Source organism: Sinocyclocheilus grahami, unplaced genomic scaffold (assembly GCF_001515645.1).
Source record: "Sinocyclocheilus grahami isolate Dianchi unplaced genomic scaffold, SAMN03320097.WGS_v1.1 scaffold487.1, whole genome shotgun sequence".
NCBI classification, from domain to species: domain Eukaryota; kingdom Metazoa; phylum Chordata; class Actinopteri; order Cypriniformes; family Cyprinidae; genus Sinocyclocheilus; species Sinocyclocheilus grahami.
In genome coordinates, this window is record NW_015505666.1 from 580161 (window position 1) to 594618 (window position 14458).

Genomic DNA, 14458 nt, shown 5'->3' on the forward strand with positions numbered 1-14458 from the left:
TTAAAGTGATTGAAAGTGAGTTTGTTCAATTTTTTATTCCAAAAGCCATTAACAGTAGATCAGAGGCCAGCAGAGGTAATTCTTATTTGTTTTGTCAGCAAAAAAGTGTATTTCTCTTAAACCATAACTATTAATATTATTATTATTAATTGTTGTTTTTATATTAAATTTGAATTTTTGTAATGATAAATATATATTATAATTTATACAATTTTAATTTTACTTTAAGTTGTAGAAATTGTATGCGTTTCTGTCATTTATATTAGATTTCTGTTTACCTTCAATTTATTTGTCAGTTTTAGTAATTTTAGTTCTTCAACCAAAGCAGCAGTTTCAATTTACATAAAAAAAAATTTAAGTTGAAGTTTTTCATCTAATATTTATATTTTATTCTATTTTATTTCACCTTTGTTTCACTGAATGAAAATGATTTTTAATAGATTGTGAACAGTAACAACGTTTTGTGCAACATTTATGCTTTTTATATTACATACATAAGGTTATGTGAAGTTACTCAAATGTTTTATCTCGGCACTTTTAGAGAAAAGAATTTGATGAGTTCAACAAGATCACAACTCTGCCACCCAAATCCCCAAGCTCTTCTCATACTGCTGAGGATGACAGCTTCGGTACCAGGAAAATGAGATCTTCCATTAGATTTCTGTTTACCTTCAATTTATTTGTCAGTTTTAGTAATTTTAGTTCTTCAACCAAAGCAGCAGTTTCAATTTACATAAATTTTTTTTAAGTTGAAGTTTTTCATCTAATATTTATATTTTATTCTATTTTATTTCACCTTTGTTTCACTGAATGAAAATGATTTTTAATAGATTGTGAACAGTAACAACATTTTGTGCAACATTTATGCTTTTTATATTACATACATAAGGTTATGTGAAGTTACTCAAATGTTTTATCTCGGCACTTTTAGAGAAAAGAATTTGATGAGTTCAACAAGATCACAACTCTGCCACCCAAATCCCCAAGCTCTTCTCATACTGCTGAGGATGACAGCTTCGGTACCAGGAAAATGAGATCTTCCTTTGGACGGGGATTCTTTAAGATCAAGGGAGGGAAGAGGACTGCTAGTGCCCCTAATTTGGGTACGACTTATATCTTACTTCTAGATCAATATGCCCATAGTCAATTACAGTTTCACTGTGATAAAAAAAGAAGCTAAAATTATTAAAAAAAAAAAAAATTTTGGACATTCAGTTTTTTAGATTAAAATGTTGATGAGTCAAGAGTGCCCAAATTTAGTACAAACACCCATTTACGGGCTAGACCTGCCATATGGTCTCTCTGAAGAAGGACAAAGAAGAACCTGGATGTGTCTTCATTTCTTTCTTTCCTTCAATGAAAAATTCATCAACTTCATGCATTTCCATACATAATCAATTGGTTCTCTTGACTGTGTTGTACTGTTTCAAACAGACTCTCTGCTATTGCTCAAAATCAGTATATTAAGCAAATTTAAAGTCAAAACGCGCAACAATTATTTTACTGATTTTGAAAACCCAAATGATCGTGATCTATAACATATTGTGGGAAGGAACACTTTGTTTATATTAGCTTCAGGCTTGATAAAAAAAAAAAAGGTCTGTATTTCGAGAGTAAGAAATTTAGGCCTAAAGTTGGTTTATTTTCATTTCTTTTCTTCATAGCAGGAGATGATATTAAATGAAGTAATGACGATTATGGGTGTTTTGAAGTCCTCTTGTCAAAATAATAGAATAAATAGATGTGTTTAAACATTGAGCTCATGTGGTAATCATGAAGTATATAGAGGTTCTGTCCTCATCGCATGTTATTTTGTGACCACATTACCCAGGACTTAAATATTCTGACCACATTCTCACAGCTCTGTATGTTTTTATATCTTACTTCTAGATCAATATGCCCATAGTCAATTACAGTTTCACTGTGATAAAAAAAGAAGCTAAAATTATAAAAAAAAAAAAAAAGTTTGGACATTGTTTTTTAGATTAAAATGTTGATGAGTCAAGAGTGCCCAAATTTAGTACAAACACCCATTTACGGGCTATACCTGCCATATGGTCTCTCTGAAGAAGGACAAAGAAGAACCTGGATGTGTCTTCATTTCTTTCTTTCCTTCAATGAAAAATTCATCAACTTCATGCATTTCCACACATAATCAATTGGTTCTCTTGACTGTGTTGTACTGTTTCAAACAGACTCTCTGCTATTGCTCAAAATCAGTATATTAAGCAAATTTAAAGTCAAAACACGCAACAAGTATTTTACTGATTTTGAAAACCCAAATGATCGTGATCGATAACATATTGTGGGAAGGAACACTTTGTTTATATTAGCTTCAGGCTTGATAAAAAAAAAAAAAGGTCTGTATTTCGAGAGTAAGAAATTTAGGCCTAAAGTTGGTTTATTTTCATTTCTTTTCTTCATAGCAGGAGATGATATTAAATGAAGTAATGACGATTATGGGTGTTTTGAAGTCCTCTTGTCAAAATAATAGAATAAATAGATGTGTTTAAACATTGAGCTCATGTGGTAATCATGAAGTATATAGAGGTTCTGTCCTCATCGCATGTTATTTTGTGACCACATTACCCAGGACTTAAATATTCTGACCACATTCTCACAGCTCTGTATGTTCCCCTCACATCCAAACTACCATACGTTCAGGCTGGATTTAGTGCCATTCAATAACAGAGATGTTCTTACTTCCATTGTGTTGACTTGCATGTCAGCATATGACTTCGTTCCATGGTTCCACTCCTAAAATAAACCCAATCCAGTTGTTTTTCAGTCCAGATGAGACGTCATCTGAAATCTTGCCTCATGATGCTGATTCCAGTAGTTCAAGGAAGGCTTTTTGTCATTTTGGGGCTTTATTTCTTTGAAACTTCCTGTTATTCATGACATTTTTACTGCTCTACTCTTTAACTGAACGACTGACTTGTTTTTTCTTCCTTCCCATAATCTTTAGTTTATTTGATGCTTGACTGACCATGGTATTGTGGGTAACGTAGTTTGCTGTGGTGACAACAGGACTTTTTCTTTTCTTGTGTATGTGTTTGTTTGAACAGCTGAGACCGAGAGGGATGGCACTGACCATCTGGATCTGGCAGGCATGCCGCAGAGGTCAGCTGACAGTGACAGCACACACACTCTCCCCATTTCTCCGGAGGGCAAGAAAAAGTCAAAAGGAATCAAAGCACTCTTTGGAAAGTGAGTCTTTTGGACATTGGGGATCTTTCCTTATCTAGCATATTTTAAATCCTGGTAGTGCTATTGTTCACTAAACCTAAAATTATTAAAGTATTATTAATTGAAAAAAAAGCGTAAAACAAATATTAGATAAGAAAAAACAAAAACTAAAAAATTTTTTTTTGCGGTAATTAACTGAAATAAAATAAGTTGAAGTACTGCAATTATTAAATCTAAAAAATAAAAAAAAAATTACTAAAATTGAAAACAAAATAGTTAATTCTAAATATTAATAAATACTAAAATTGTATAAAATAACACTGTATGCTCAATATTTAAAGAATATATTATTGTAATTTCATTTCTAGAAAATATTATAAAAGTTGTATTGTTCTAAAACAATTATAAAAGTATTATTATATTACAAATATTATTAATGTTCTCATTTACGTCATATAAACCTGTCTGTCTATCTCTATCTATCTATATATACAGTATATATATATATATATATATATATAATTATTTGTTTATTTATTGAGTTAAATGTGGATGAATTTGTCAGTCATTTAAAGCATGCAGTATTAATTCTTTTATTGGCTTATTTGATCCACCTCAATTTGAGTTGAATATGATAAATATTAACTGATGACTTTCTCTTTCTTCTTTAAAGGCTCAAAAGAAGTCAATCAACCACATTCAACCTGGATGATAACCTATCCGAGAGTGAGTTTAAACGGGGTGGAGTCAGAGCCACAGCTGGACCCAGGCTGGGTTGGTCATGTGACCTGCAGAACACCAACAGGTCTGTAATCACAGTGACACAGGATAGAGCTCCTTCTCAAAATGGAAAGATCTACTGTTGGGAAACACCCTGGTGACAGACTTGCATGTAACTTATCGATTCAGAGTTTCAGTTCCTCAGTAAAATCTCATTTATGACGTTGTCAGAGTGACATTTTTGTGGTAAATGGTCAAATGGCAAATATCTCCAGCAGTCACTGTCTTTGTACCTCCTAAGATCTGCTTGTTTGTGTTTTCCAGTGAGCTGGACGCTCCGTTTGCACGCTGGTCCCGGGAGCAGGTGTGTGATTGGATGCAGGAGCAGGGACTGGGGTTATATGTGAGTTTGGCAAGGCAGTGGGTCGCCTCCGGCCAGACGCTTCTGCAGGCATCCCAGCAGGATCTGGAAAGAGTGAGCTCTTATTTCTCAGAATCAGGATGAAAGCATATAGTGGAGTCCAAATGTCTGAGACCACATTTAAGCCTGGAAATAATCAGTTTTCCTTCTGAAATTCATGTTCAAGGACTGTTGTGCTCTCTGTATGCAGGAGCTGGGAATAAAACACCCTCTACACAGGAAGAAACTCCAGCTGGCCCTGCAGGCGTTGGGCTCAGAGGAAGATGACAACAAAGGCAAACTAGACTACCACTGGGTGACAAGTAAGGAATGGATGTTTATTCATCCACGGTTTCAGATTTGTTGTTAAGTTAAGGCTGAATGTATCTGATTAAAAGGTTTTTCTTACCCCTTTCCTTCTGTTCTAGGGTGGCTTGATGATATCGGCCTCCCACAGTACAAGACTCAGTTTGACGAGGGACGTGTGGATGGACGGATGCTTCACTATATGGCTGTGGTTAGTCTTTTCCCCAGACAATATCACGTTTTGACATATAAATTAAAGTTTTAATCACTGATTAAAAGGTTAAGCTAGAATTCAATATTTATTAGCTTTCTACTTTGGGGTCGGTACATTTTTTTAAAATGTTTTTGAAAGAAGGCTGCATTTGTTTGATTTAAAAAAAGAAAAACATTAATATTGCGAAATATTATTACAATTTTAAATATGTGTTTCCTCTGGAAGCCCGTTTCCGTCACTGAATAATAAAAAAATAATAAAGGCAATTGCGATTGTTTTGTTTTTTATATATAAAGTCAGAATTGTGAGAGATATAAAGTCAGAGTTGCGAGATATGAAGTCAGAGTTGCGAGATATGAAGATATAAAGGCAAAGTCAGAGTTGCGAGATATAAAGGCAAAGTCAGAGTTGCGAGATATAAAGGCAAAGTCGCGAGACATGAAGTCAGAGTTGCGAGACATGAAGTCAGAGTTGCGAGACATGAAGTCAGAGTTGCGAGACATGAAGTCAGAGTTGCGGGATATAAGCTCGCAATTGCGAGAAAAACGTCAGAATTGTGAGTTTGTATCAGGCAATTGTGAGAAGAATTTTTTTATTCAGTGGTGGAAACGGGCTTCCATAGTTTTCTACTTTAATAGATTTTAAAATGTATTTATTTTTGTGATGGCAAATCTGAATTTCAGTCATCACTCCAGTCTTCAGTGTCACATGATCCTTAAGAATTTCTTAATAAAGTAAACCGCTTATTTGATGTTCAAGAAACATTGCTTATTTTTATCAATGTTGATAACTAATATTTTTGTGGAAACTGTGATGTATTTTTTTCAGGATTCTTTTATAATTAAAAAATTCAAATGAACAGCATTTATTTAAAATAGAAATATTTTGTAACAATGGGACTTTTGTATTCTTAATGAATAAAAGTATACATTTTTTCCAAAAATCAAAACATAATGACCTCAAATCCTTGAATGATATTGTAATTAGAAACAATTTGTTGAAGTCCACACTCTTCTGTCCATGCTGAACAGGGCGACCTATTATCTCTGAAAGTGGGCAGTGTTCTTCATCACCTCAGTATTAAGAGAGCCATCCAGGTGCTCCGGCTCAACAACTATGACCCCAACTGTCTGCGGCGAAGACCTTCAGATGAGGTAGGAAGAGAGACCAAACTTTAATCTGTGCTGTCCTGTTATTTTTGTACTTAGACTAGCAATCCTTATGTTCACCAATTATTTCAGAACAACATAAGTCCTGCTGAGATCTCTCAATGGACCAACCACCGTGTGATGGAGTGGCTGCGGTCCGTCGATCTAGCTGAATATGCACCCAACCTGAGGGGCAGTGGAGTACATGGAGGACTGATGGTGAGAAACAACTTTGCACTAGGTTAGGTTATTTGTTGGAATGGTTAAAGATTTGCACTGGAAACCAAAAAGTATGTGCTGCATGCTTTCCTCTAAATAACAAAATAAACACACAATAAAAATGACAGCGGTGAGAAAACGGCAATTAAAAAATCATCAGATCATAGCGATGTGCATATGTTTGCACCAGCTCGATATTTCGGCATTTCAAGTCATGTTACATTTATTTATAATAAACATGGAAATAAATGAACGTGTACATTTATAAATATAAAATAAACGAATGCATAAATAAATAAGTATAGTAAAAAGTAAGTGTTAAAAATAATACAAATTGTTTTTAAAAAAAATACAGAATTTTATTTTTTTTAAAGAAAAAGTATTCCCAAAAGACTATATTATTTAATTTAAAATCACTTATCCTTCCTTAGCAGGTTTGATCCTCCATAGCTTTACAATATTAAACATGAAAAAAACTATACTTAAATTTCTGCTATAAATCAGTTCTCTGTGTGTTTGTTTTGACTTGCGGAGCCTCAGAGCACACCTACCTATTAAGTAATTGCCACAGACCAATGGTAGTTTGGTGTTTACCAGCCAGGGTGAAATTTTCTGGAAAGTTTGCTTTGGCAAGCTGTTTTGGACAGATTTGGTTCGTGATGCTCATTCTTTGATTCACTTGAAGACTTCCTGTCACTCAAACAGTAGAGCAGGATGCTAGCAAGGTCATAGGTTCGATTCCCTGGGAAAGCAAGAACTTATTAAATGTGTACCTTGAATGCAGTGTAAGTCACTTTGGATAAAAGCATCTGTGAAATGCATAAATGTAAATGTAAAGTATATCGGGACCTTTATTACAGCAGTTGACCCCAAGCTGTTCCAGTGGAAATAAAGATTAAGTAAAAGCATCTGCAAAAGTGAAATTTTTTTTCTTATCAAATGGGCATAATTTTGTTCTTGATTTTAGGTGCTGGAACCTCGTTTTAATATGGAGACAATGGCTCTGCTGCTAAATATTCCCGCAAACAAGACTCTTCTGCGGAGGCATCTGGCCACTCACTTCAACCTGCTGGTGGGTTCTGAGGCCCAGCAACTCAAGCAGGAGTATCTAGAGAACCCAGACTACACCTTACTCACCGCCACGGCTAAAGTCAAGGTATGATGCAGAACACCTCCTGACCATCTACTGCAGAGCTGGCATGTGATTTAATCATTTTGGAGTTCAAACGCTGTCTGTCTCAAATTTAGCCGCACAAGTTGGCGTTTGGAGGATTTGGTAGGAAGAAGAAACAAGAGGACAATGAAGAGTATGTCTGTCCCATGGATGTGGAGATGCCCAAAGGACGCAGCTTCCAGAAAGGCTACAGAGGCATGGAGCTCCAGATCTATGATGATGACCTAGACCGATTCGACCAGGTAGTGATAGAAGTTTTCTGGTGCCTAAATAAATATATAATACATTTATTGTTTGTATATTTATTTATATAAATAATTTGTATTTTCACCTTAAATTTCAGTCAACTGAATTTAATGCATTTATGTTTTGTATCGGTTTAATTTTTAAATGATGAATAATTAGCAAAATTATTCATATTTACTAAATATTAACTTATTTTGATTAATATCCAATTTAAAAAAAAATTATTTTAAAATGTTTATGTAAGCAGTGTCTTTATGCTCACAAAAGCATTTATTTGATCAAAAATACAGTAAAAACAGTAATATTGTGAAATATTATTATAATTTAAAAGAATGATGTTTTTATTGTAATACATTTTAAAATGTAATTTTAATTATTCCTGTGATGGCAAAGAATAATTTTGATTTCTGAAGGATCATGTGACACTAAAGACCAGAGTAATGGCAACTGAAAAATCAGCTTTGCCATCACAGGAATAAATTACATTTTAAAATGCATTTTTAAATTGTAATAATATTTTGCAATATTACTGTATTTGTTGTATTTTTAATAATATAAATGCAGCCTTGACGAGCATAAGAAAAACATTTAAATATCATAATTATTCTAAATGTTCAGTTGATTATTCAATAGTCAATAACCTTATTCAAATAATTAAAAACAATGAAGCGATCATCGAGTAATCATTAACACCTGTATGACTTTATGTTCTTCTGTGCAATCCCTAGATGGAGGACTCTGAAGGGACTGTGAGGCAGATTGGCGTTTTCTCCGAGGGCATCAACAACTTAACGGTAACAAGCCTGTAATACATTTTAAAATGTAATTTTAATTATTCCTGTGATGGCAAAGAATAATTTTGATTTCTGAAGGATCATGTGACACTAAAGACCAGAGTAATGGCAACTGAAAAAATCAGCTTTGCCATCACAGGAATAAATTACATTTTAAAATGCATTTTTAAATTGTAATAATATTTTGCAATATTACTGTATTTGTTGTATTTTTAATAATATAAATGCAGCCTTGACGAGCATAAGAAAAACATTTAAATATCATAATTATTCTAAATGTTCAGTTGATTATTCAATAGTCAATAACCTTATTCAAATAATTAAAAACAATGAAGCGATCATCGAGTAATCATTAACACCTGTATGACTTTATGTTCTTCTGTGCAATCCCTAGATGGAGGACTCTGAAGGGACTGTGAGGCAGATTGGCGTTTTCTCCGAGGGCATCAACAACTTAACGGTAACAAGCAGCTGCACATCTGATCTCACTTGTGTTGCTTTATATAGTGTGCTTGTGCCTAAATTGTGCGTCCCGCGTTTTGTACTCAGAGTATGCTGAAGGAGGACGAGTTCTTCAAGGAGATCTCCACATCGTTCCCCAATGCCAGTGTGAAGGATGATGACTCCAACGTGTGAGGGCACTGCGGGGACACTCTCGCCCCTAGTGCTGCTGCTTTAATCGGAAGTGACTGTGCCAGTCCCTCTGCCAACACCTCCACACACGCACCTCCATCGGAATGCCAAATATATCAATCAGAACCAAGTGTCAACTCATAGAAACACCATTTTAACGTATTTCAATTGCCTTTTAACAACAGTGTTTAATAATTTATGTCTCATAAAGGTAGATGGAAGAATGTCTGCCCTTTTTGTGTGTGTGTTTTTTTTGTTTGTTTTTTTTTTGTTAGTGGTCGTTTTTGTTTCTTGTGGATCGATGTGATATGATTTATAACTAAAATAAATAGCAGTCCTACTGTAAATTGCTGGTCATTGGAGAGATACAGTATGCATTCTTTTTTATCTGCCTGCCTAAATCTGTGACAGATTTTCAGTTTGTGCCGGTTATTATGGTGGCAGAAGAGCACAAGGACACTTTCAGGTAAAATCAAAGCTATATTTGATTAAATTGTTGATAAATTAAAGCTGTACACTGCCAATAATTAAATTAGCAATAATCATCAATATTTTTGAATGATCGATCCAGGTGCAGTCTAAATGTTTGAGTGTTTTTTTTTGTATTTTGAACTGTACATTTTGGCTTATCAAGCCAATACATGCATTGATACTGCATATGCTTTGTGCATTTGCATGCAGAACTCTGTACAATATATTTTACATCTGGTTTGTAAAGGATTGCATGTTATTTAAGCCTCATTTGGATAAAATATTAGCAAAATATTGTTACTTTAAAGAAAGTTCATTGTGAATAATTTTTCTTCTGCTGATGCAGTACTTAAAGGGTAGCAATAATGTTCTCATTTATGAAAATGCTATCATGTAGCATGAATCTTTAATGCAATACTGGCATGTCCACAAAATTGTAAGCAGCTGAAAAATATATTGAAAATATAGTGCCACTCGTAACCATTTCAGAGTTACATGTTTGTACTTTGTTGACTTTTTACTCATTTTTAAAGGTGAATAAAATACTGAAAGCATGCAGGTTTAATTGTTTCTTCTACTCATGTCAATTAGTTACAACGAATGTTGTTTGACTTGTCACTTCTCAGAGCAGAAATTCGTAAAAGAATGAAGTTTGTGAATGCAGGTCCTTGCATAAATGTCCAAAATAACCATTTTACAAAGAGTAACATATTGCTGCCCAAATAAATGCTGTAGTTTTCATAGCGACGTTTTCCACCGTACAGCTGTGGCTTTGCCACCACTGTAATACAAAAGAAATGGAAAAATACGTAAATTAAAAAATTTAATAAGCGCTTTTTGTGGGAAATTATTTTGTGTCATGGTATAGGACAGTACATAAATTAATCAATAGCGCCACCTCTTGGACATTCTCTAGATAGTTGCTTGTCAGCATTTTATAATGAAGTCCAATTGGTTATCCTTTCTACTGGCAACTCTAAATTAATATAAGTTGCTTCCATGCTTTCATTATTAGGTTTTGACTTAAGTTATACATTACGTCCAGCTTTTGCTTTCAGTTTTTAGAAGTAAACTGATGAAATGATTGAGTCCTTGTCCTTCATGTCATTGTGTGGCTGTTTTCTGAGGGCTTCCAATAGAGGGCGCATAAGAGCTCAGAGAGCCAAACCCCCTATTGAACCGCAGTCAAATATCAGCAAGTCCTTTGGCTCATTGAATATGTTTGTGCACCCAAATCTATTATCGTTTTCATGCAAATTAGTACTATCTGATAAACAAATGGGATTCTTCCTCCGTTGTCTCTATGAAAATGATTATATCAAATCCTCATTCAGTAAACGCATCACTGTGATTGGTCCACCTTGACCAGCGCGGAGAAAAGACATGGTTACCTTGTGACAAAGTGTTCCGTGTGATGCTTCAGCAAAGTTCATAGTTTACACTTTAATTATGAAATTTGTAATAGTTCGTGAATTAAAAATAAACAGGGAGAAGGTAATATGGGTAAATTATTATTTAGGTGTAACATTCTTCACATAGACAACTTTTTCTGCTAAGGTCCACCCACTTAGGTTCCCTTTTGATGTAAATTTGTATTTTACCCACTTATTCTAACCATCACATATTTTGAATACACAGTACGAGTTGAATAGAATCATGAAATATTATAAAAATATTTTTATTGCGCATTTACGACACAAGACAGTAAACATACAAACTTTGTAAGGCATGCATATTAATATACAAAAAGTAGCAAAATTTGAAATGGAATAGAAGGAAAATCAGGACGGCATTAAAATAGCATATATTTTACATAGAGGAGCATATGTTTTCAGTCTTTCTACTTTGTTTCTTAAGTATTTGAAACTGTAATTGCACAAAATCTTGAAGAAATGAAGTAAAGGAAAGTTTACATTTGTTCATATACATGTGTGAATATGATATTTACCCACCAAAATGACCAGACACAAATTGTTTTCACCAACAAACAAAAATGGTCTTCTGTGATTTTAAATGGTGATTTTGCTCACCTCTCAACAGGCTTCATGAAGCTTTTAGACAACTATGAGAGATCTACTGGTGTGGCAGAGAGGGTGACCGCTGAGGAGGTGACTGAAAATAACTCTTTTCTTGATGCTGTCTTGGAGACAGCAGTCATGAAGGTATGAATTCACCCTCTAATAACAACAAGCTCTATCCTTTACCACATAGAAATGCATCTCTTCCTCTTGTTTCTAGAGGTAATGACAAAAATAAAAAGTTGTAAAGATTTAGGCAGAAGATTCTCGAAAAGACACATTCACCTTTTTTCCTGTTGCTAACCAAAATATTGTGGTTGTTCCCAGCTGCCACACCAAGAATGTGGAAGGGTGTATAATGATGATTCTGGGGGTCATTCGTTTAGAGCATGTTTGTGGGTCGACACAGTGAACGTATTTGGGTGTATTTAGGCATGAGAGCATCTCCAGGGGCCACTTAACTGGGCGGGAGAGCTCTTGTAAGACTTTCAACAAAAGAAGAAAACTGCAGCAAACCAAAACCATGCGCAAGGGTTATGTGGAAAACGTTGATATGTTTTGCAAATACACTTGTAGGTTTAAATTTGATTTTTTTTTTCTGTTTACTCCGTTTTGAAAGTTTCGTCGAAACAGATTTGGAGAAATTTTACATCATTGCATCACTGGTTCACCAATGGATCCTCTGCAGTGAATGGGTGCCGTCAGTGAATAATAAAAACATCACAATAATCCACAAGTAATCCATTTGACTCCAGTCCATCAAGACTCTTGGGATCGAAATCCTGTGTGTCTGTAATAATTAGTGCTTTCTGACGATTAATCGCATCCAAAATAAAAGTTTTGGTTTACATAATATATATGTGTGTGTACTGTGTATATTTATTATTCATATATAAATACACACTCATACAGTATATATTTTGAACATATTTACATGTACATATTTATATTATATATAAATATATTTAATATACAAATATAACATATTTTTCTTAAATATATACATGCATACATAATAAATATACACAGTACACACACATATATTATGTAAACTAAAACTTTTATTTTGAATGCGATTAATCGTTTGACAGCACTAGTAATAATCAAATCCATTATATACGTCTCGGATGGCCTGAGGGCGAGCCAGTTTTCAAAAATTTGAAATTTTGGGTGAACTGTTCCTTTAAATCTTTTATCTCATAAAAGATTCATGTTTTACTCCCTCAGCGTGCCTGATTGGAAAGGGAAAATCACGCTCTGATCTGAGACCGTTTAAGAGTCAGTTGTACTACATGTGGTTCCGCCTTTATCATAGAGACAGAAATGGAGGGTAAGCGACTTACACAAGTACAACATAAAAAATGTGTATATTTTATTCCATATCTGCTCTAATTATAAAAAATATATATCGCCAAAAAGGGAGGACTCCAGTGGATTTGAGCATGTGTTTGTTGGGGAAACCAAGTTTGGCAGAGAAATCATGGGTCTTCACAACTGGGTCCAGTTTTACCTGCAAGAGAAGCAAGAGCTTCTCGATTACAAGGGCTACAAAGCCAGGGACAATGATGCGGTACTTTTTTCATCAGTAAATCTGAAGAATGTTAAAAGAATTTATTGTTCTATGTGCAGTCTTTGCTGAATCTGTACTTGTTTTTCTTCCATGCAGCCTAATGAAGATGACCATGTCTTGAATGTGCAGTTCAGCTGGCATGGTTTGGTCAAACCAGTGGCCAGCGCCTTTGTTGGTGTGAGTCCTGAGTTTGAAATGGCCATCTTTACCATCCTGTTCCTCACGTCCACTGAGAAGACCACCACAGCCGTGGTCAATCTGGATGAGTACCAGCTGGAGATGGTGGTGCATAGACACGGCCGCTCTATTGGGACCGCTTATCCCAAACTGCTGAGCAGCAACAACAGACACGTATAAATCCCACATACTGTATTACCCTGGCCATAGCTTTCAAGCTTTTTTACATTTTTTCTAACATTTTTTAAAAAGAGTTTTTAAAGGCATATTGTAATTTGACATAAGTAGACATTTGTTTTGTATTGAAGTCGATGCTAGATGCTTTTTTACTTCACTAATATGTTTAACAGACTACAGTATGCTCATTTACAGAGTTTTGTTTTCACTGAAATTTTAATCTGAGCAAATATTTTATTTCCTCAGAATTGCCTTTAATACAATGGTAATTTCTTATATCTTTTGTATCTGTTTGCCTATTTTGACTATGCTGTTGTATACATAGCTGGTCATGGAAACTAGAGATTTCACATTAAAATGAATTTTTTGATCCACTGCAGAATTCAGTTACATTTATTTTTGGAGTAGCTAACATGTCATGTAAAGCAGTGACAGCAGTGTCTTTCAATATAAACAACTTACGATTATTGTATAATTGTTACACATACAGATTCATGGTCACATATTAATGAAAGACAATGGGGAACATATGTACATTTAGAAATTAATTTGTCATGCCACAGGACTAGTCACATTAACAGAAATAAGTAAATTCATACATTAAATAAATTATAATAGGATAGACATCTGTTGGGTATTTTAACATGTCATTTTTGACTGTATTGAATTAAAAACCCAAAACTGCAGCGGGTCCACCAGACCCACGAACACTGGCTGAGTAACAAAAATATGAACGCCACACAAGGGTTAAGTAAGAAAATCTGGAGCTTATGAATCCCGGTTTTTCAGTGTGGTTAGGGTTAGGACTTAAAATATTAAAGTTGTTGAATATTTTTAATCTGATACGACACTGACAATTCAAAATAGTGCAGTTCTACACTTTTCTGTGGTTGTATTTTATAGTACATGTATGTCATGTATAATGAGATTATTGAAGAAGAAAAAAATTGGTCGGAATACAAACGCGCGCATGCATTCCTCACCGGTGGCCCATCCCGGAGG

General features: G+C 34.5%; 2 protein-coding genes across 3 annotated transcripts in view; both read left to right on the forward strand.

Annotated features, from left to right (window-relative positions):
- Window positions 1-10068, forward strand: part of LOC107553973 (liprin-beta-1-like) — a 31135-nt gene extending 21067 nt beyond the window's left edge. The window contains exons 16-28 of one of the 2 annotated variants that reach the window (XM_016236318.1): window positions 542-645; window positions 1036-1103; window positions 3069-3210; window positions 3863-3994; window positions 4234-4384; window positions 4521-4632; window positions 4738-4826; window positions 5861-5983; window positions 6071-6196; window positions 7164-7352; window positions 7445-7612; window positions 8345-8410; window positions 8960-10068. In XM_016236318.1, coding sequence (XP_016091804.1) covers window positions 542-645; window positions 1036-1103; window positions 3069-3210; window positions 3863-3994; window positions 4234-4384; window positions 4521-4632; window positions 4738-4826; window positions 5861-5983; window positions 6071-6196; window positions 7164-7352; window positions 7445-7612; window positions 8345-8410; window positions 8960-9046 — 1557 coding nt within the window. In that variant the 3' untranslated portion in view covers window positions 9047-10068. Of the gene's footprint in view, window positions 1-541; window positions 646-1023; window positions 1104-3068; window positions 3211-3862; window positions 3995-4233; window positions 4385-4520; window positions 4633-4737; window positions 4827-5860; window positions 5984-6070; window positions 6197-7163; window positions 7353-7444; window positions 7613-8344; window positions 8411-8959 lie in introns of both variants that reach the window. The other variant, XM_016236317.1, reaches the window with a different exon arrangement.
- A 945-nt stretch (window positions 10069-11013) lies between these two features.
- LOC107553940 (poly(U)-specific endoribonuclease-C-like) lies at window positions 11014-13799 on the forward strand. Its single transcript, XM_016236286.1, has 7 exons — window positions 11014-11017; window positions 11555-11676; window positions 11753-11754; window positions 11860-11927; window positions 12760-12862; window positions 12952-13102; window positions 13199-13799. Exons 1-7 carry the CDS (start codon window positions 11014-11016, stop codon window positions 13457-13459), a joined length of 711 nt encoding a protein of 236 aa, XP_016091772.1. The 3' UTR covers window positions 13460-13799.
- Window positions 13800-14458: the final 659 nt, after the last annotated feature.